Raw genomic sequence first — 20,488 nt, 5'->3', positions numbered from 1 at the left:
GAGGGGGGGAGGTAGAATGAGAGGGAGGGGGGAGGTAGAATGAGAGGGAGGGGGGAGGTAGAATGAGAGGGAGGGGGGAGGTAGAATGAGAGGGAGGGGGGAGGTAGAATGAGAGGGAGGGGAAGGTAGAGGGAGGGGGAGGTAGAATGAGAGGGAGGAGGAGGTAGAATGAGAGGGAGGGGGGAGGTAGAATGAGAGGGAGGGGAAGGTAGAGGGAGGGGGAGGTAGAATGAGAGGGAGGAGGAGGTAGAATGAGAGGGAGGAGGAGGTAGAATGAGAGAGGGGGAGGTAGAATGAGTGGGAGGAGGAGGTAGAATGAGGAGGAGGTAGAATGAGGGGGAGGTAGAATGAGGGGGAGGTAGAATGAGGGGGAGGTAGAATGAGGGGGAGGTAGAATGAGGGGGAGGTAGAATGAGGGGGAGGTAGAATGAGGGGGAGGTAGAATGAGGGGGAGGTAGAATGAGAGGGAGGGGGAGTAGAGTGAGTGGGAGGGGGAGGTAGTGGGAGGGGGAGGTAGAGTGAGTGGGAGGGGGAGGTAGAATGAGAGGGAGGGGGAGGTAGAATGAGAGGGAGGGGGAGGTAGAATGAGAGGGAGGGGGAGGTAGAATGAGAGGGAGGGGGAGGTAGAATGAAAGGGAAGGGGAGAGAGAATGAGAGGGAGGGGGGAGAGAGAGGGAGAGAAAATGAGAGGGAGGTAGAATGAGAGGGAGGGGGGAGAGAGAGGGAGAGAAAATGAGAGGGAGGTAGAATGTGAGGGAGGGGGAGGTAGAATGAGAGGGAGGGGGGAGGTAGAATGAGAGGGAGGGGGGAGGTAGAATGAGAGGGAGGGGGGAGGTAGAATGAGAGGGAGGGGGGAGGTAGAATGAGAGGGAGGGGGAGAGAGAATGAGAGGAAGGGAGAGAGAGGGGGGAGGTAGAATGTGAGGGAGGGGGGAGGTAGAATGAGAGGGAGGGGGGAGGTAGAATGAGAGGGAGGGGGAGGTAGAATGAGAGGCAGGGGGGGAAGAGAAAATGACAGGTGGAGAGAGGATAACGGGGGAGGGATTTACAGGGAAGAGAGAGAATGATAGGGAGGAGATGAGAGAGAGGGGGAGGGAGAATGAAAGTTCGCCTAGTTCGCCGAGTACCTTTGCACCGACCCTGGTTACTGTTACGGACGCTCCATAGGTGATTTAGAAACTATTTCCTTTACTACGACTAGCAACTTTCCCGTCCAAACAGGCTCCCTTATCAGATGCTCTGCCTTAGAAAATGGCTATTTTAATAAAGGAAGATATTTCTGTTTAATGCTTATGATGAGGGTCTCATGTGGAATGAAACATTGGCTATTTTAATACTGACATTGTTAGGGAAGAACGTTTTTAGATTATACACAGAGTGGATGGGATTTCTGTTTTGCTCTAAGACTGTAGAAGTATTATGGGCAGGATTACTTAACCTCTCCTTGGTAAGAGGGCCTCCTGATGGCCGAGAAGGCATTCATTCAGTCTTTCCTGACTTCTTACTCCCCCAAGAAATCCCAAACCCAGCCTCTGTCCCCTCACCTGATCGACAGAACTCATCGATCTCGTGGTGGACCATGTCTTTAACACGATTGCTGTAGGACAACCTGGAGTCCTGGTCATACGCCTTCAGGGTCTCACTGGAGCTGTAAGACTTCTGTGGTATTTTGCTATCATCACTGTCCGCGGAGGAGCTGGTGTAGCGTCGCTCGGTGTCACGGCGCCGTGTTAGGGATCGGTATGGTTTCCTTTCTTTCACATCCATGGCACTCTTGTCTGACTCCTCAACATTGAAGGGGAATTTGTCTGGGGGTACACAGATGATATTTCTGCAAAAGGGACAAAAGCAGAAGAAAGGAATGCAGTTTATATACTAGCTGTACGTTCCGTAGCACTAAAGTGGCATTCATTGTAATAATGTTAACAAAATGGGCATAGCCAACATAGCCAGTTGTGTCTTCCAAAACACTACAATCTCATTAATTATAATATTATTAATAAAATGAGCACAGCTAACAAACCAGCTGTAGTTTCCAAACCACTACAATGCCACTAAAACATTATTGATAATAATAAAATGTGTTCAGCACGCATATCAGTTGTACAGTATGTTCCAAACACTCAAACGTCATTAATTACAGTAATCAGATTATAATACAATGTGTACAGGTAACATGTTAACTGCATGTTCCACATCACTGCAATTCCATTAATAATATTAATCAGAGTATGCCTAACATGCCTGGTGTATGTAGCATATTACTGCAATGTCAATTAATTCTGTTAATAATTCAAATAATACAAAATGTATGCAATTTATATACAAAGAATGGAGCTTATAGGGGGTAGGTAAAATGCAATTCCTAACTGAAGGTAGGCCGCGCTTGTAGTTCGGCGCTGGCGACGCTGACGTCACGCTGCGGTCGCTGGAAAAATCAAATTGACCAAGCCGTCACGCCTACTATAAGCGCACGCAATGGCGTCAATACATTTGTTTTGACGCGACGTCGCTGTCGCAGGCACTATAAGCGCGGCCTAAGAATGATACATTAATTCCAAAATTCGATTGGTTTGGGTTGAGGTCTAAGTTATTTCCTTGAACATGTATATTGGCAGCAATAATTAATGGGCCCACAGAAACAGTTGACATCAATTTTCTATGGACCTAAAAAAACACATTTTGTATTTTACAGTGAAATTGGAAATAAGGTTGAAAAAGTTAAAGTAAAGGCAACTTGTAATAGAAAATCGGTTTTTAATAAAAGGGAATAGGGATAAAACCAAACAACGCCATCATTACAGCGCTTTAAAAGGCAGAAAAGTAGCCCAGAATCAGAAAAAATACATAATAATGCAAACACTTTCTTATTTCCTAAACATACTCGAAAAAAACAATTGAATCTCTGTTAAGTAGCCTATTTAAATAATAAACAGTGATTTCAGATAGCTCACACCTCATTTAACATCTGTGGGGTTAGAGACTGCAGTTCAATCAGAAGATAAGAAGAATGATACCAAACACGTATTATCCAAACAGCGCTTACTCACACCTGGCCCGCAGTCATATCAACATTAAACGATTGTTTTATGTATGTCACTAATGAAGGGTTTAGCTGGAAGCACTTAATTGAGATGAATGAAACCTCTGAACGATAGTTTCTCGGACAATAAATATATCGCAAATACCTAGCGCGGAGGAATTTAGTCAAAACTCAAAAGGCATGAGACAGGAAAAGCCAGTCACAGTTTAAAACACAGCTAAGTTTAAAGATTCAATTTATCGATCAATTATAAATTGAAGCCCCCCTCCCCAAACACACACACACACACACACACACACACACACAAATAAGCCCCTTCCCCAAACACACACAAAAATAAGCCCCCTCCCCAAACACACACAAAAATAAGCCCCCTCCCCAAACACACACAAAAATAAGCCCCCCATCCCAAACACACACACACAAATAAGCCCCCTCCCCAAACACACACACACAAAAATAAGCCCCTCTCCCCAAACAAACATAAAAATAAGCCCCCTCCCCAAACACACACACCCACACAAATAAGCGCCTCTCCCCAAACACACACACACACAAAGAAGCCAACTCCCCTCTCGGGAGGTTAAGGGGCCTGGGAGGGTGGTATAAGGGGGGCCTAGGGGCATATCTGGTGCCCTTGGATGCGCCTGCTGGAGCAGCATTGCCATACAAGGCAGAGCCTATCAGGCCCACCAAAGGGGCTGGGGAAGGGAGGGATAGATGGGCGGTGCCGGGCAAAGGGGAGGGCCCTTCTGTCCTGGAGGAGGGAAGTGAGGGGGGCGGCAGCCAGGAAAGAGAGGGGCTGGCTTGCCTGGAGAGAGGAAACTGCAGGGTTGCCATCAGGGGGTCGGGCCCCTTGCCTGGCCTGGGCCCGGGACAGCAGTCCCGGCTGTCCCCCTCTGTCGTCAGCCCTGGGTACAAGACAAGCAAAATGCTCAGGAAAAGTTGGAGAATCAAAGAGCATTCTGCATTCAGATGTTTCTCAATTTATACTTGTGGAGAGGTAGCATAAACATGCAGTGGCATCCGGTGCAGCAGCAGTGAGTGGCAAACAAAATCTCAATTCCCCCAGGGTCAAAAAATTAAGGCTTTAATCGTACAAATGATGAACAACAGAGTCCATAGTCTCCCACCTACGCATTTCACGCAGCAAGCGCACTTTGTCAAGTATACTTGACCTGAATTAAGTAGAAATAGCCGCGTCAGTCCAGTTGCGATAGAGAAAATGAGTACTTCACTATTAACATGCTGACAATTGCACAAACAACAAACTGTCTTTTTTGCATAGTATTAAGCCGCGGTGTGGTATGAAGGGCCATTGATCTGTATGCCAGTTAACACGAGACCTGGTTGTGATACCCATCATCTCAGCTTAGTGAATCTCGGCCTAACTCTGGGTCTAACACAATGTGTGCTCTTTAGTAAACCTAGACCTGTTCTTTTCCATGAAGGTAATTCTGCATCAGATTGGCTTTACAGAGAACACATATCTATATGCTATACAGGCAGTCCTCGGTTATCCAACGGAATCCGTTCTGGAAGTAGCGTTGGATAGTGAAAGCGTTGTAAAGTGAGTCCCATGTTAATCAGTGGCAGTGAGCGTTGGATAACACATTCAGGCGTCGGATAACGCATTCCGGCATCGAAAAACAGTGAGGCATTGTAAAGTGTTGGATATGTCATTTGTTGTAAAGTGAAACGTTGGATAGCGAGGACTACCTGTACAGATGTGTTTAAATTGTTGTGATTATTTCTGATTAGTTTGAGCGTTGCAGCTCTATATATTTTGAAGTATAGTCAAAAGCCATCTGTTCATCCCAGTTTCTGGCTCTGTATCAATGAGAGCATTCTTGCCCCCTCTCTATAATGACACCCCTAAAAATCAATCCCTAAAGACTTGAAAGTATAATTCATCAGCATTCTGTAGCCTCAGATATTCCTGTTATGCTCAAGAGACTTTTTTTTGTGTCATTAGTACACTAACAGATGGGTGACTGGTTCGCTGTTGGATGAAACTGCATGGTAATTTGTGCATTAACACAAAGCAATGTTTATGTTGAAACCATGACACGTCTTCAAATGCATTGGACTGGTGACTGCAGTGTAATTTAATGGATGCAATATTTTATATATGCATAAAAAGCAGAGGTTTTGGGTTTCTGAAACTGCATTCGCCTCAATCCATGTTACAACATACAGCCGGTTGGAGGAACCCTATGCAACTTCAGATGTTTAACTATTTCCTACTAGGAGAATGGAGTCCCAGATGTATTGTTGGTGCATCCCCAGGGATAGGAGCCGATTGACTTTACTTTTCCCTCAATTACTTAATTTACAATCCTCAAGAGATAAAACATATAATGTGGGATACAACATTGCAGCTGGTTATTACAGTGGATAAGCCTTAGGGGTGGCAGGGGCCGACAGAACACAAAATCAGGATGGAACACGGGGCAGAGGTCTTTCTGTTAAGGCACCTTTAGGTTGTACTGTTAGAAGATCCTAAAGTGTATGCAGGATATTATATCACAGAGCTTTATCATAATTTTATAGGTGGACAACTTATTTTTTTTCCCAAGCATAGCACGGATGTTTGCATCTTCCATAAATAGGAGCGGCTGGATGAGAAAGGTACAGTATCCTTGAAAGGGGAGTGGGAGCTAAGATCTCACAGATCCGAATGTAAATAGACCCTTGAGTGTTTGACTATTCAAACACACTGAGGAGAATATTGGTCAGTGACATAATGCGCTTATAACAGAACAATGTAAACTTGGTGGGTACTGGTGAAGTTATCAGAGTCTTTACATTAACTTTTTAAAGTAGACCTGTGGAATTGTGTAATGTAATGGTGTGCAGTGTGATTGGAGATCAAGTAAGGCGAGTTTTAGTACAATTATAGTCATTGTCACTGGTGGGTTATTTAAGTCCTTTTATTTTGTTTCTTATCCCCCAGGTGTGATAGGGATACAAGCAAAATTGGTGAGTATGGGCGAGTGGGAAGAAACACTGTTACTTTATTTCTAGTATGCACTATGCTGCAAGGATGTGAGAGGTACAATAAGTCCATCTGTAGATACACTTGACTTGGTATCCCAATATTGCATTCAGTTCAACGTGCTCTTTATAGAGCCCTCCAAAGTAGAAACTGAACCACTCTAGTGACCTGATCAGTGGGAGTTTGAATAACAAGTGGAAAGAGGCACCGTTTAATGACTGCATTAGCAATACACACTATTCTCATAGTTGTAAGCTAAAATCATGTTCTTCTGCTGCATCAAGTAGAGTTTCGGAAGGAAAAATCTAGCTAAATGAAGCTGCTGTCCTCCCATTTACTAAAACAGAGTTTTAAAAAGCAGCAACGGAAATTGTGAGGGTATTTTATAGACATGGTATTAATTGAGATGAGAGCAGATTGTGGCCAATTAACGTGTAATCCCATATTTCCCAATGCTTCAGTGCACTCAAGAATTTGGTTAAAATAAGAACATTTAAGCTCCAGAGTTAATTTCCCTGCTGGTATCATGAATCCTGTGTCTCTATGTGGTCAGCAAGGTGTATTCTTGATATAACCCATATGATGACCTGCTCTTTATAAAATAAATAAACAAATTCTGAAGTCTCTGTAAACTTAGCCTAAATTGTTCAGCTTTAGGCTTAAGCTATTTCAAATAGGACATTTATCTCCATGAGAAGAGTTTAAAAGACGGTCAGCAGCCACTGAACGGGAGGCTGGCAGGAATGCAGCTGTTACATTATTTATGAGAACAGATACAGATGCAATTAGTAAGGTAATACATGTGATACTCAAAAGCATCGCAACACTATTTCTCCTAAAACAGCCTTTATTGCTTAGTGAGATGCTTCACTGCTCAAGTTTCTTGCACCTAACTTTATAATATTTGACCGCAGGGCTATCAAGTAACTCGCCAATTGAGTTTCCTTACCTCAAAGAAATGCGCAGGAAAGGCACTGACAACACTTGAAAGGAATATTACATGGCTTCATATTGCCAGTCACCTGGAGTGAGATCCCTTTGCTTCTGGAGTCCTGCTTGTCAGCTTCTCTGATTGTTATGAAGTCAAAACCCTCTCCCCCAAAAAGAATAGTTTTTTTTTTCTTGTGCTGTATACATTTGGTTTCTTTCTCATTGAGCTTTTGTGATTTTGTGTTGTTGCAAAGGGAGTCCTTATTAAATGAGAAATGTCAGGTGTCTTGGCAGCTTTCTCGCACTGCCAAAAGTACTCCAGGTGTTTGTGTGGTGACGTGTCCTTGCCAGCTTGGGTTAATAATAATGGAATGTGAGTTCAGGTCAAAATACAAACTTGAATTACAAAATAAACAGCTTTTTGTTCATAGGCAACAGGCCGCATATTTCTGGGGCAAAAACCCCAACAATATTTCAGATTAGCCAAGGTAATTAAATGGGCTATTAACAGTGGAACCACGTTCCAAGGAGCATGTTACTCTTAACAAAGATGTAACATCCAGATTTTATTTGTCACAATGTTGTATGCATCAAAGCAATCCACAGCTAAAGTTTCATGTTCCAAGGAGAGGGTTTTTTTTTCTCTCCCCTAAACTTGTTTTATGGAAGGCAATCTTATCAAATGCATGAGTTGTTTTAACTAGAGCATCACAGATTGTGCACCTAAATGTTATTACAGTGTCACGCTCCAAGCTGCAGATGTGCCATTTTAGAGTATCATCAAGTTTTGTCACTAGCCCCTTAGGAGCGCTTACAAATCCGCATCAGGATAGTGGTTGCATGCAGAGCTGGGTGAGGCAATGAGGGTTTAAGCCAGGAGTGGCCAACTCCAATCCTCAATGGCCACCAACAGGCCAGGCATTAGGGCTATCCCTACTTCAGCACAGGTGGCTCAAACTCAAAGACTGAGCCACCATGTGTGCTAAAGCAGGGATATCCTTAAAACCTGACTTGTTGGTGGCCCTTGAGGACTGGAGTGGACCACTCCTGGCTTAAAGCAACTTCTTGATTCAGGGTTATTTCTCCTTTCTTGGGAAAGGATGAACCAATAGTTGCAGAGTCATTGTGACTGCTTCTCCAGCATGCATGGCCAGTCCAACAGAGTCACATGCTTGGGCATAGTTTATATTTTGGGGATAATGTACCTTCTAGAGGTAGTAGATATAGTTTTACATAAAGCAGTCAAGAAATAATAAGAGTTCCCCACAATCACTGTGCAGTGACAAGTTTACGCAATTTTTAGCATAACAGGAATAGGGACGCAAATATCAGCAAAGCATATCAGCAAAGCCATATTGAGTCGCTTTTCAGAACCATACTATACGGAATGTATGTAGCATAAGGAAATAAATAATGCTCATACCTTTCGTACAGTATATTTCTAAATAGGGACTCTGTGTGGCTTGTACTAAATCCCTTTTTCTATTTTGTAGTGTGCATCTTTGCTGTAGCATCAGAGTAGATCAGATGGGAGCAAGCTAAGAGGCCATGTATGGTAGGAAGAAGATACACATATGCCGGAGAAATGGGAATGTTTGTGGCCATGGTACTTGAGGGGATAGTGTGAGTGAACTTACTGCCCCTTATACACATATTTCTCCCATATTTGACTTGAATGGGCACCAGGAGGTGGAATGGGGCATTTGGCCGCTGCTGTTTGGCCGCGACGAAACTAACACCGGTGGTCCACCGCAATGCACTGGTGGGACACCTGGCCACAGGGCACCGCATTGCCCCACACGTGCTCCGACACCATCGGTCATGGCCAAACGTCCTTGGCCGACCATGAGGTGTGTAATGCTTAAACCCTCCTGGCTTAAACCCTCATTGCTTAGTAAATGTTTGAAGAATGTAGATGAAGGAGGCACACCGATATTGGTAGGTGGGCACGTTTGAGGAAGGGGATGTGACCCCGAAATGTTAAATTTTTCTGGTCACATTTGAATGATGCAATAAATTTCCAGCGGACATTATTGCATTGAATATCCGCGTATCTACACTCTTCAGGTGCTCTAAGAGGATCCGGACTTAGGACAAAAGGATCACAGAAAGGGCAGAGCATCATGATGCATCCACAATAAGAGACTGAGGTATTGGAGTGCCAATACAATCCCTATGGTGACTGTTGGCTTAGTAAATATGGATTCCAAAGTCGTAGTCCATGCAGGACTCATTTGAAATCATTTCAAGAAACATTGTGGCCATATGTAAGTGCATTTTTTTTTTTTTAGTTTATTGGGTATTTATGTGAAATTAATTAACATGTTGACTGTAAAGTGTGATAAGAATGAAACCGAGAAGTATTGGCTATTTCTGATGGGAAAAAAAAAACCTGGTCAAGTGGCGATGCGGTTTCTTAAACCACTCCGAGCCGCTTTACATAGTTTAATTTTTAACGGCTGAACACTTATTATTCCAAAATAAAATGAACAAGAGAAAAATAAGTACTGTATCAGGTTTTCGGTAAGAGGCATGAACACAACTACATCACTACTCAATCTTTGTAATAATGTCAAGAAATGTATGTTAAAAACCTCTGAAGAATTCTAAGTAAGTTTGATAGAAAGTGCAGAGAGATCAAGGAAAAAGACAGCTAGATACAGCATTCTGCTAATTATCTACATTCGTTATTGCTTGAAGTAACAATTTGTGACAATTAAGAGAACACTGATTGATTGATTGAACACTAATCTCAAAATCTCTGCATCCCCCTCATACATTTTTAAATTAAACAGGTTTTGGCGATTTAACCCTTATTTAAGCTTTTGGTATGCTTTCTACTGCGATTCCTTTTATGATGCCTACTGGTGGTAAGGGCTTCTATTTATGTCTGTCTCCAGAACTGTCATTGGTCCAGATTCTCTGTGAGCCTCACTGATCTGTACTCAGCCTTACTGATGTTCATCACCTGCACTCAAATAAGGGGTTATTCAGTAACCTGTTGAGTGTCTGAAGGGTTTTGGCACCTGATGTTGCAGGACTTTTCGACTTCTGGATCATGTGAACACTAGTGTAGTGATCACATGACCAGTGTGTGCCCCAATGCTAGGAGGAACGGAAGAGGAGGTCCGCCTCCACTTCAGTTGCAATTGCGATCGCTACTTGAGATCTAGAAATGAGCAAAACGTCCAAGACGTTGGGGCAACATCATTGGGCCCCTAAAGTGGACCACCTAATTTGACGTTGCCCGTCATAGGGCACCCAAATGCTTAAACTGCTGTAGTCCCCCGATCAGCACTATTGCAGTTTAATTAATGGCCCCAATTGACAAGTAGGAGACAGTACTTTTCCAGAAAAATCCCACTCTTGTTTTAGAACCCCTCAAATGTCATTGCAATTTAGTCCTTGTAGGTTAACATCTCTGCGTATCCTATAATAGAAGTAATAGGAGTTAAGTCTATCTCCTTATTTTATTTCTATGCAACATTTAGAAAAAATATGACTCTTAAGTAATGTTACAATTTAAAGTTACTAGGTTAAAATAATCACTTTTCTTGGACCTCTGTACAGTAATAATTTCCTTCCTTTGTGAAGTAAATACACCCCAGAGATATCTGTTTGCCATGTAACATTTATTGGTAAAATTGATTGCTGTTGTTTTCCTTGGTCTGCTCTAGGTTGTGGTACCTATTAATGGACCAACTAATTCTCCCAAAAGGTATAATAGTTTAGTGGTAATGTCCAAGAACTTTATAGTGCGTGGACCTGCTTTCCGTTCCAGTGTAAGCTCCTTGGGTAAATCCCCCTGTATGCTTGTGCATTACAAGCCATATGGCAGAAAATGAGCTGAAACACGATTTATTGTTGAGCTTAACATTGAACAGCTTTACAAATGTAGAAATAGTTTGACAAATGTAGGCTCAAATGTCACAATGTAAACTGTAACACATACGGATCTAGGTAACATAAATCAAGGAAAACAATCCTGCATGGATTCCACTGAAGGGAAAAGTAAAAATATATCAAAAGCATATATTTTTAGGCAAAGTAAGTGTGCTTTCGGTTCTGTGTACTTGGTGTTTACTGCTTATTTCTTGTACACTTTCCAACATTACTTTTGTTGTTTAAAGTCTCAGTTGTATTTTTTCAAAGGAATTGGTTTGATATTTGTTTATACTAGGTTCTAATCTTTGATTATTCATCTTTGATTACACATTGTATTAGGCTACCATAGTTTTGGTTAGTATACCTTTATGGTCATTTAGTGGCCCATATTACCATCTATATTTGGTATAATTATTGGTTAGCCAGCAATTATAGTAGACACGTAGGGGTGCACCTTATAGCGCTACTATACTGTGTTTGTTTGTGTGTGTGTGTGTGTGTGTGTGTGTGTGTGTGTGTATATGTATATGTATATGTATATATATATATATATATATATATATATATATATATATATATATATATATATATATATATATATATATATATATACCATAATACTGAGTTAAGTTCCTATAGGGAACCATGTTAAAAATGGTTATTGAGGCAAAAAGTGACACTGTGTGCTCATTTGCATGTCATTTCCCAGAATCCCTTGCTGCAGTGGAAGTGCATGCTGGGTGATAATGGGGAAAGGCGGGGTTGCAGACCTGCCTAAGACATGCAGATGAGCATACAGCTATATTTGCATATATGAGCATACAGATGAGCATACAGCTATATTTGCATATATATATATGCGGTAATCTTGCAGCGTGCTAATGAACTGACTTGTGATTGTGACTTGCTTCATCGGTTTTCTGGACTTTGATTAATCGAGCCGAGCACCCGGTGTATGCCCAGCGCTATGCACACATATATATATATATATATAGTGCAGAATAAATGAGTTCTTCAGTATTTGGTGATACCTTTTTTATTTGGACTAACAATTTATGTCATAGGACAAACTTTCGAGAGTTCTCCTCTCTTCCTCAGGTCAAGTCACAGAAACCTTTGTATATCAGTATTGCTTGACCTGAGGAAGAGAGGAAAACCCTCGAAAGCTTGTCCTATGACATCAATTGTTAATCCAAATAAAAAAGGTATCACCTAAAACTGAAGAACTCATTTATTCTGCATTATTCTGCAATATATATATATATATATATATATATATATATATATATATATATATATATATATATATATATATATATATATATATATATATATATATATATATATATATATATATATATATATTGCAGAATAAATGAGTTCTTCAGTTTTAGGTGATACTCATTTATTCTGCATTATTCTGCAATATATATATATATATATATATATATATATATATATATATATATTGCAGAATAAATGAGTTCTTCAGTTTTAGGTGATACCTTTTTTATTTGGATTAACAATTGATGTCATAGGACAAGCTTTCGAGGGTTTTCCTCTCTTCCTCAGGTCAAGCAATACTGATATACAAAGGTTTCTGTGACTTGACCTGAGGAAGAGAGGAGAACTCTCGAAAGTTTGTCCTATGACATAAATTGTTAGTCCAAATAAAAAAGGTATCACCAAATACTGAAGAACTCATTTATTCTGCACTATCTATATATATATATATATATGTGCATAGCGCTGGGCATACACCGGGTGCTCGGCTCGATTAATCAAAGTCCAGAAAACCGATGAAGCAAGTCACAATCACAAGTCAGTTCATTAGCACGCTGCAAGATTACCGCAGGGAATTCAGGGAAGGAAGCTATGCAAAGACCAGCAAGATCAAAGGTAAACGCATGATTGAAGATGGTCCAAGCTACCGACCCAATATTTTGCCCAAGATTAACGCCCCCATTCGCCTTTAAACAATAAATGGCCTACACACATCAGGACCTTCCCATTGGTTTCTGCAAAAATGGTTAAAATGCACACTGAAAAAAAAAGGGAAGCAGAGATTAAATACTGAATATTTTAGAAGCCCATTCCAGCCTTCCAAAGATAATTCAGTAGTTACAGTGGTGTGACAGAGCTGCCTTGTAGGTAGGGTCAGAAAGGAGTTCACACACCAAGTTCTTGCAATGAAAGTCCATTGTTTCCCTCTCGGGAAAGCTAGTTGCAATACACTTTCGAAGGACAAAAGCAAACGGTTCAAAGCAAACAGCATACATCTGCAAAACAATATGAAGGTCATTAGTCTCTGGCTGTGAGTGGATGTTTGGGCCCTCCCACAGACAGGCGCTCTGGAACCTGTGTCCTCATAGGTGAGAGCAGAGAGAGAGAGACAGCAGAGAGTCTGCTACCAAGCTAGGGTGTGGTTTCTGGGGTCTGCTAGAATGAGTTTTTAACCTCTTATACTCCCTCACAGGCAATGCATATAAGCATATGATGTATGTCACATTAAAGCTTTCTGCTCAACTCAGCAATTTATACCGACGTTGTAATAAAGATGAAGTATTCAGCAATGTTACACCCTCTGAACCATTTTTAAAAGCAGCAATACTGCATTCCCCCTTTTTTTCTTCTTACTTGTATATGTAAAGCATGGGACAATGTATAATTCCACACGATCTCAGCCTACGATGTAGTTCCCCCAACCACCCCACAACATCTTGCAAATAAAGGGCACACACAAACGTCTGGCGGTACAATGGGTGCGGCTTTTATTTAAATACAGCAAAAGGGGAGTGCTAACCCTGTGTTTCACCAAGAGGAAGGTCAATGATGCTTAAATCATGGCCCGTTAGCTGGGACCATCCCAAGCCCCAGCCACTCAGCTGACCCCACGTCAGCCCCGAGATGGGCCCCAGGTACTGAAGGCACAATGAGCCTTGCCCACTTGTCCACCCATGCCACCACCAGGCATTACCGTAACTGAGCCCCTTTTGGCAAGATTACCTGCACTTACCTCCCAAACAGCCGCCACTAACTGGTCTATTTAACCCCATAAACTAGCCTTGGAACTCCAGACCAGCAGAAACCTTTCAAACCCGTTCAGACCGTGCGATAACCACCTGCACAGACGGCTCTACATTAACGCCAATGGACTGCTGACGCACGTCTAAGCATCCTGCACCTAAAGCTAGTCACCATCCCGGCCTCTGAGCTAACTCGTCAGCTGCGAGATGGGCCTCAGGCACTCAAACACAATGAGCCCTGCCCAATCGCCAACATCAAAAACCCTGACAGCTTCAGCCGAGCAACCGTAGGAGCGGGAGGAGCGATCACTGCTGCCCTCCCCCCATAATGTACACAGCCCCGCTGCCGCATTCAGCCTATCCGGGCAAGGATTGGCCCCCACCCACAGAGGTGGAGCTCCTTCCCATGCTACTGCTACGCGGAGAGACGAAAGAGTCCCAGGAGTGGTTATTGAAACCAGAAATCCTCGTCATCCATTCCTCCCTTTGTCTACAGGAGACGAACGTTCATGTGACATTTGTCTTGGGAAAGCCACCACCTATGCTTAACAGCATGCGCAATCCCCTTTACTGCATAGTGCCTGACTTGTCAGGAGAACCAGATTCAAGATTTGTGAGGAACTGACCCTCCCCCGGGGCATGGGGTAACTGATCAAGCTGGAAGAATAGAGGCAAAACAGGGCACTGCGGATTTAAATAAAGTGAATTTATTGCCAATTGATCGACGTTTCGGCCTATGTCGGCCTTTCTCAAGAATTAGTGGCATAATAAAAGAAACCAAAATGTCCCATATAAATAGTCCCAAAACCAGGTGCCCCTCGTTGATACTCATCAGTAATTGTATCCACGTAGTCCAGCACCGTCCTCTCGTCTGTGACCGCCATGTCCTTCCGATCATGCGGCGGCATCATCCAAGGTTTCCTCAGGTATACATACTCCCGCGATGATTCTGGCAGTGTGTGACATCATCACATGTCAGCGTCTGCGCTTGACGCGCGGCATAACCCGAATCCTCCATTGTTGTTGAGATTGTGTTGCTAGGCAACGCGTGTTCGGTCTAATGAAAAAGTGCAGCATTGTACACATCAACAAATGGTATGGTTTATGGTGTAGCTGGGCAACCTGTATCCATTCTCTGAATGGGCGCTTCAGATATTCATTCATTTATTCCTTAGATGCCCTTAATACACGTGTGTCTATTGGGCAGCAGTGAAACACCATAACAATGTCTTTATATATTCTGGGAGGGATGATAAAAGGTTATTAACAGTTAAGGCTATTAACGAACTCCAAGTGCCCAAAGATAAAATTGTGTTTTCCAAGTCCAAAAACAATAGCCATTAAAAGTGAAAAAAGAAATGTGAAAAAGTGTGATTGATAGTCCCAGCGTAAGTTACCCAAAGAGATACAGCTCAACCCGTTATAGCGCGATCCGCTACAACGTGGATCTGCTTATAATGCGGTCTGAGTGTGGCTCCCGATTTATAAACATCTCCAAGGGATTTTTTTTAAAATAACATTCAATGCTTTATTGACTTACCCGGCATCTGCAGCTCTCTCCTCTCTGCAGCTCTCTCTGCCACTCTCTCCTCTCTGCCGCTCTCTCCTCTCTATAAATAAACTAAACTTCATCACACCAACCCTGTGGAGAAGCAGCTAAAGAATTGCTGCTAGCATTAAAAGGGTCATGGTTTCAATTCCTGCACGGTATGTTATAATTTATAAATGATTTTATTTTTATTTTAATTATAATTTATAAATGATTACAGTATATAAAATAATAATTGATAAATTATACAATACAAATGAAATACAAATTAAAATTATTTTATAATTTAAAATAATAGTTTATAAATTATACCATACCATGTAGGAATTTAACTATGCTGGTAGCAATTCTCTAGCTGCTACACCACAGGGTTGATGTGATAAACCTGACTCTATAAACACATGTTAAGTTTATATAGAGAGTCAGATTCATCACACCAACCCAGCAGTATTGCAATTGCTACTACCATATGAAGGGTCATGGGTTCCTGCATGTGTATTATAGAAAATATATTCACTGTTGGGTTTCATTGGTCAGAGAAGGGTCATGTGACTCTCCTCTGCACTCGATAGTCAAATTGAAAGCCATGGATGCAGCCTGATGAAACACAGAGAGGAGAGAGCTGCAGATGCCGGGTCGTGGCGGCCATTACACAATCCCGGTTATAACCTCTGTCACTGTCTTGGATCTTTATTAGTGCCCTCTGCTTGCCCCCTTATGCCCTTGGAGGCCTTTTGTCACCCCCTGCTCTGCCACCCGGTGGACCACGCCCCCCATGGTGCATGCTCAAGGTCCAGCCAGGCTCCGCTGTAGGCCGGGCGCACCGGCTCCCTGCTCCCCACGAGGATGCCATCAGATGCAGCTTCCAACCCCTGCAGGTGGTTGAGAACACCATCAACAATGGGGGGGCACTGGGTCCATGGAACATACCTCCGCAACCGCTATATAACGTGGAGAGTGGACAAGGAGTGTCAAAAAGAAGGGGGGGAGGGAAAGCAGCTCACATAATCACGGTGTGCAGGCCGGGCTGTGGCACTGTATCCATAGTATGTGTATCTATTGTATTTCCGGGGTAGCAAAAGTACGGTCGGAGACTATTGTTAGTCTGACCAGTGGCGGATTTAAAAATCCGCTGCCCATAGGCACTTACCTTGGTGCCGCCCAGGCCTCTTCCTCCTTCTACAGCATCGCGACATCAAATGATGCTGTGATGACCCCTGGCTTTGCATTACCATGGCAACGTGATGCCATATGACATCACGTTACACCATGTGAATGATGCTGCGACGTTGAAGGAGGACGGCGCTGCAGGAGAAGATAAGAACTTTACAGAGGCTCCAAGCTCTCCCTCGACAGTCAGTGGGGAAGAGAACGTGGCTTCTCTATATGGGTAGGGGGCCCGGGCCTAACGGGAAATCCGCTCTGAGTCTGACACACAACCACCAAATCTTTCTCATTTGGTCTCTTAAATGTATAAAATTAGAAAATGCATGCAAAATATGAGCAAGCAACTGCATTTTCTGCTTGAATAACAGTCATTTGAGCAGATACATCAAAAAAAAAAAGAAGGATTAGCACTAAATCCAAGCCCCGAGCAAACTGGAATAAATGATGCATAAATTACACTGGTAAATTGCCTAACATAGAAAATATTAGTTATCTAAAATAGCCTACAAATAATAATAATCTGTAACCATCTGTTGTTATACGGGAAAAATAATCCCAGCAAGGGTTAAGTAAAACAAAATTCACTTCCCAATGCCGGAGAAACAACTGTAAAAATAAATCTCCAGCTGGGGTGTTTGGACATATATCTCGAATACTGACTCATGTTTCTGTTCTAGCAAACATAATTTATTTTTAACTTGATGCTGTGTGATCTACAGGGGTTGATGAAATTGTGCAGAGTGGTAATTCATTTGCTCAACTAATGTGAAGTAAATCAAAGACAAGCTTGCAATAGAGTTACTGTAAGTTTTTGAGCAACGGGCAAACCATTTTCTGTATGTTTTACTGCCTTCGCTTCCACAGAACATTACAATATGCCACAGTACAGTATGGGAAGCAAAATCCAAACTGACACACAGGCACAATGAAATTACTTTCTAACACATACAAACAATACAACAGGAGGTCAGAGGATATGGGGGGGAAATTGAAATGCATAGGAATATAGGGATGGGTGAATTTCCAATCTGCTTCATACAAGATTAGTACGGTAGCTGAAATGCCTTTCTTTGGGCAGGATATTGTTCTTACTGGAAATAGAAAAGGTCTGTGGAGGCTCGGGAGGCTACTTTGAGAATGTGATTACTCAGGCCTCTGAATACTGTGAAATAAATGGAGTTAATAACTGTGGCTGCTGAGAAAAGATGTGCAAAACTGTCACCGTTCTCTTCGCGAAAGTCCCCGTGATTTTGTTTAAAGACATTCATGTACAGTATGTGCAAAATGGCCGAACAAAGGGAAGGAAACGCTCACTGCGGATTTTGGTTCGAAACGTCTTTTGTGTTTTTGGTTTTTGCTGGAACTTGGTTTTGGATTTATTTTTTTTTATTCTGGGGGAAATAATCTTCAGTTTTGAGCTTTTAATTTTTTGACAATAGTTTGAAGGGGTTTTTTTTTTTTTAAATCAAACCCCAAAAATGAATCAATGGATGAGTCTCTCAGGCTTTAGCTCGAATTTCGCTCCGATTTGAAATTTCAGCTCACACTTCCGAATGGACTCTGTAATTCACATTTTCAAACCCACCCATCCCTATTACTTATTGTGAATTTTGCCAAAATTCTCCAACATTCACTAGTATATTTGCCAACCGTTTTACCGAAATGATTCACATGCACTGGTATTAAGGTGCTCTCTAAGGCCCATATTCCCTACTAAGGGGTTAGCACACCCTAACTCCAATTCAAATGAATGGAAGTTAAGGCATACTATGTCATAACCCCCTTTAGTGAATATGGGCCTAAGTAAGATTTTCGCAGTTGGGGATTTCTGGTGAATATCTGCAAACTTTTCACCAGGTGTTCAGAATTTGCAAAGTGAAGCGAAATTAAGTGAAACAATCCATGGATCAAACCGCAGTACAATTTATTCAGATTGATTACAGCTAAGAATTCTCCCCCAGCTTTTAGGCTACGACCCCGTTGTTGGCGCTGAACGCGCGCCTGCCAGGCTGGCGGCATGTGCAGCTCTGTTCCCTGGTCTGCGCAGAGCTGCAAGGGGAAAGATGTGGGGGGGGGGGGGGGGAAGGCATGGCAGAGGGAATGGCCATGACATCACCCGGCAGGTTCACCTTCATTGGCTGAACCACAAGGGGGTGTGGCCAGCGCTCCGTCACCAGTTCTGAAGACAGTTTTACTGTCTTCAGAAAAATCTGTCCGCACAGTGCGGCGGCCGAATCAGGCAGGTAGCGGGCCCAGCCCCATTGAAGGGTTGTTCTTGTCCTTGCAGTGCACGCCATAGCGCGCACTGCAGTAGGCAGCGTGGACATGGCCTAAAGGTGTTTAAAAACTCCCTGAAAACTCATCTTTTCAAAAAAGCCAACTCGTCACACCTCCAACATCCTACTCTCTGCCCCCTCCAACCCCATTGGGACCAGTTGTGTTGCTGGACCAACCTCCACCCTACAACAATCCCACCCAAACCTTAATGGCTTCACCTGTCAGACTGGGCCATATTGTAACATAAGCCACACCTTATCCTACAATGAGCAGCCACCTTACCCTCTTGTTTCAACATTGTCCCTCATTCCCTCTAGACTGTAAGCTCTCACAAGCAGGGCCCTCATTACCTTCTGTATCTGCGCATGTTCATCCTCACTTGTTTGTAACTTTTTATGTGATATACCGGCGGGCCCCGGTAATGCGTTCTGTTCTAAGCACCGGAAAGCGGAACCGGCAATTTTCAGCATCTGCACATGCGCAGACCGGCAATTTCACAATTCTGCGCATGCGCAACCTCCGTTCTGTGCATGCGCGACCACCGTTCTGCGCATGCGCGACCTCTGCACCCCCAATTCAGCGCATGTGCGACCTGGGCAGCCCCCGTTCTGCGCATGCGCGACCTCTGCACCCCCAGTTCTGCGCAGGCGCGACCTGGGCAGCCCCCGTTCTGCGCATGTGCAAACATGGCGGCCTCCTTCCCGGTACCGCTCTATGAGTGGAACGCCGTAAAGCGGGCCGCCGAAAAGCGAGGCCCTACTGTACATAACTCTGCACCCCATTGTACCACGCTGCGGAATATGTTGGCGCTTCCCAAAGAAACGATAATAATAACAGTAAGTTCGCTTTAATCGGCTGCTTCTTTAATGTTTCTAGGGTTCGCAGAACTCAGCAACGAGTAACATTGTCCTTTTACTCTTGGGAACCTGAAGCTGACCAGAAATCGTAAACATAATGATCTTACTCAGTTCCTGCTATGCAGAAAGGTATATCACAAAATCAATAGGAAACAGGGTGCTCAGGCAACTGTTAAATGGGAATGCATAAACTAAGTCATTAAAAAAACTATTATTAATGCTACAATTAACTTTTAATGATGTTAGATACTTTTTATTACATAATGCATTGGCAATAAATGTAAAAATGTATGCATCGAATGCCTTTAGCATAAAAACACCTACAGGATTGTATCTATAACATGTTTTTTTTAATAATGTAAACCTTGAGTTTTGGTTTAGCTTAAGGTAAAAAAAAAGGCCACAAAAATAATACGTATTATTCTGAACACCTAAAACAGAACTGGCCAACTCCAGTTCTCAAGCTGCCCCCCCGCCCCCACCCCCAACAGGTCAGGTTTTCAGGATATCCCAGCTTCAGCACAGGTGCCTCATATCAGTGGCTCAAAGGCTGCGCCACTGATTGATTCACCTGTGCTGAAGCAGGGACTGATTGAGCCACCTGTGCTAAAGCAGGGATATCCTGAAAACCTGACCTGTTGGCAGGTCTCGAGGAGAGGTGTTGGCCGCCCCCCTGATCTAAAATCAAACCCGAGAAATGCACAACTAAACTGGTGATTAACAATGTCAAATACATGTGAAAATAAAGTTACAGGTG

The 20,488-nt window shown here is 42.9% G+C and overlaps 1 protein-coding gene and 1 long non-coding RNA gene across 2 annotated transcripts in view; one reads left to right on the top strand and one right to left on the bottom strand.

Annotated features, from left to right (window-relative positions):
- Positions 1-7,369, top strand: part of LOC142490388 (uncharacterized) — an 8,005-nt gene extending 636 nt beyond the window's left edge. Inside the window, exons 2-3 of the long non-coding RNA XR_012800049.1 lie at positions 5,999-6,024; positions 6,955-7,369. This is a non-coding gene — a long non-coding RNA (uncharacterized LOC142490388). The remainder of the gene's footprint in view (positions 1-5,998; positions 6,025-6,954) is intronic.
- The window catches only part of TENM4 (teneurin transmembrane protein 4), a 1,230,300-nt gene that overhangs the window by 535,035 nt on the left and 674,777 nt on the right, over positions 1-20,488 (bottom strand). Inside the window, 1 exon segment of the mRNA XM_075592607.1 lies at positions 1,544-1,830. Within this exon segment, the coding sequence (XP_075448722.1) occupies positions 1,544-1,766 (223 nt within the window). The 5' untranslated portion in view covers positions 1,767-1,830.

The sequence above is a fragment of the Ascaphus truei genome, chromosome 3 (assembly GCF_040206685.1).
Source record: "Ascaphus truei isolate aAscTru1 chromosome 3, aAscTru1.hap1, whole genome shotgun sequence".
Lineage (NCBI taxonomy): Eukaryota > Metazoa > Chordata > Amphibia > Anura > Ascaphidae > Ascaphus > Ascaphus truei.
The sequence above is the reverse complement of the archived record's forward strand: the minus strand, read 5'-3'. Positions and strand labels throughout refer to the sequence as shown.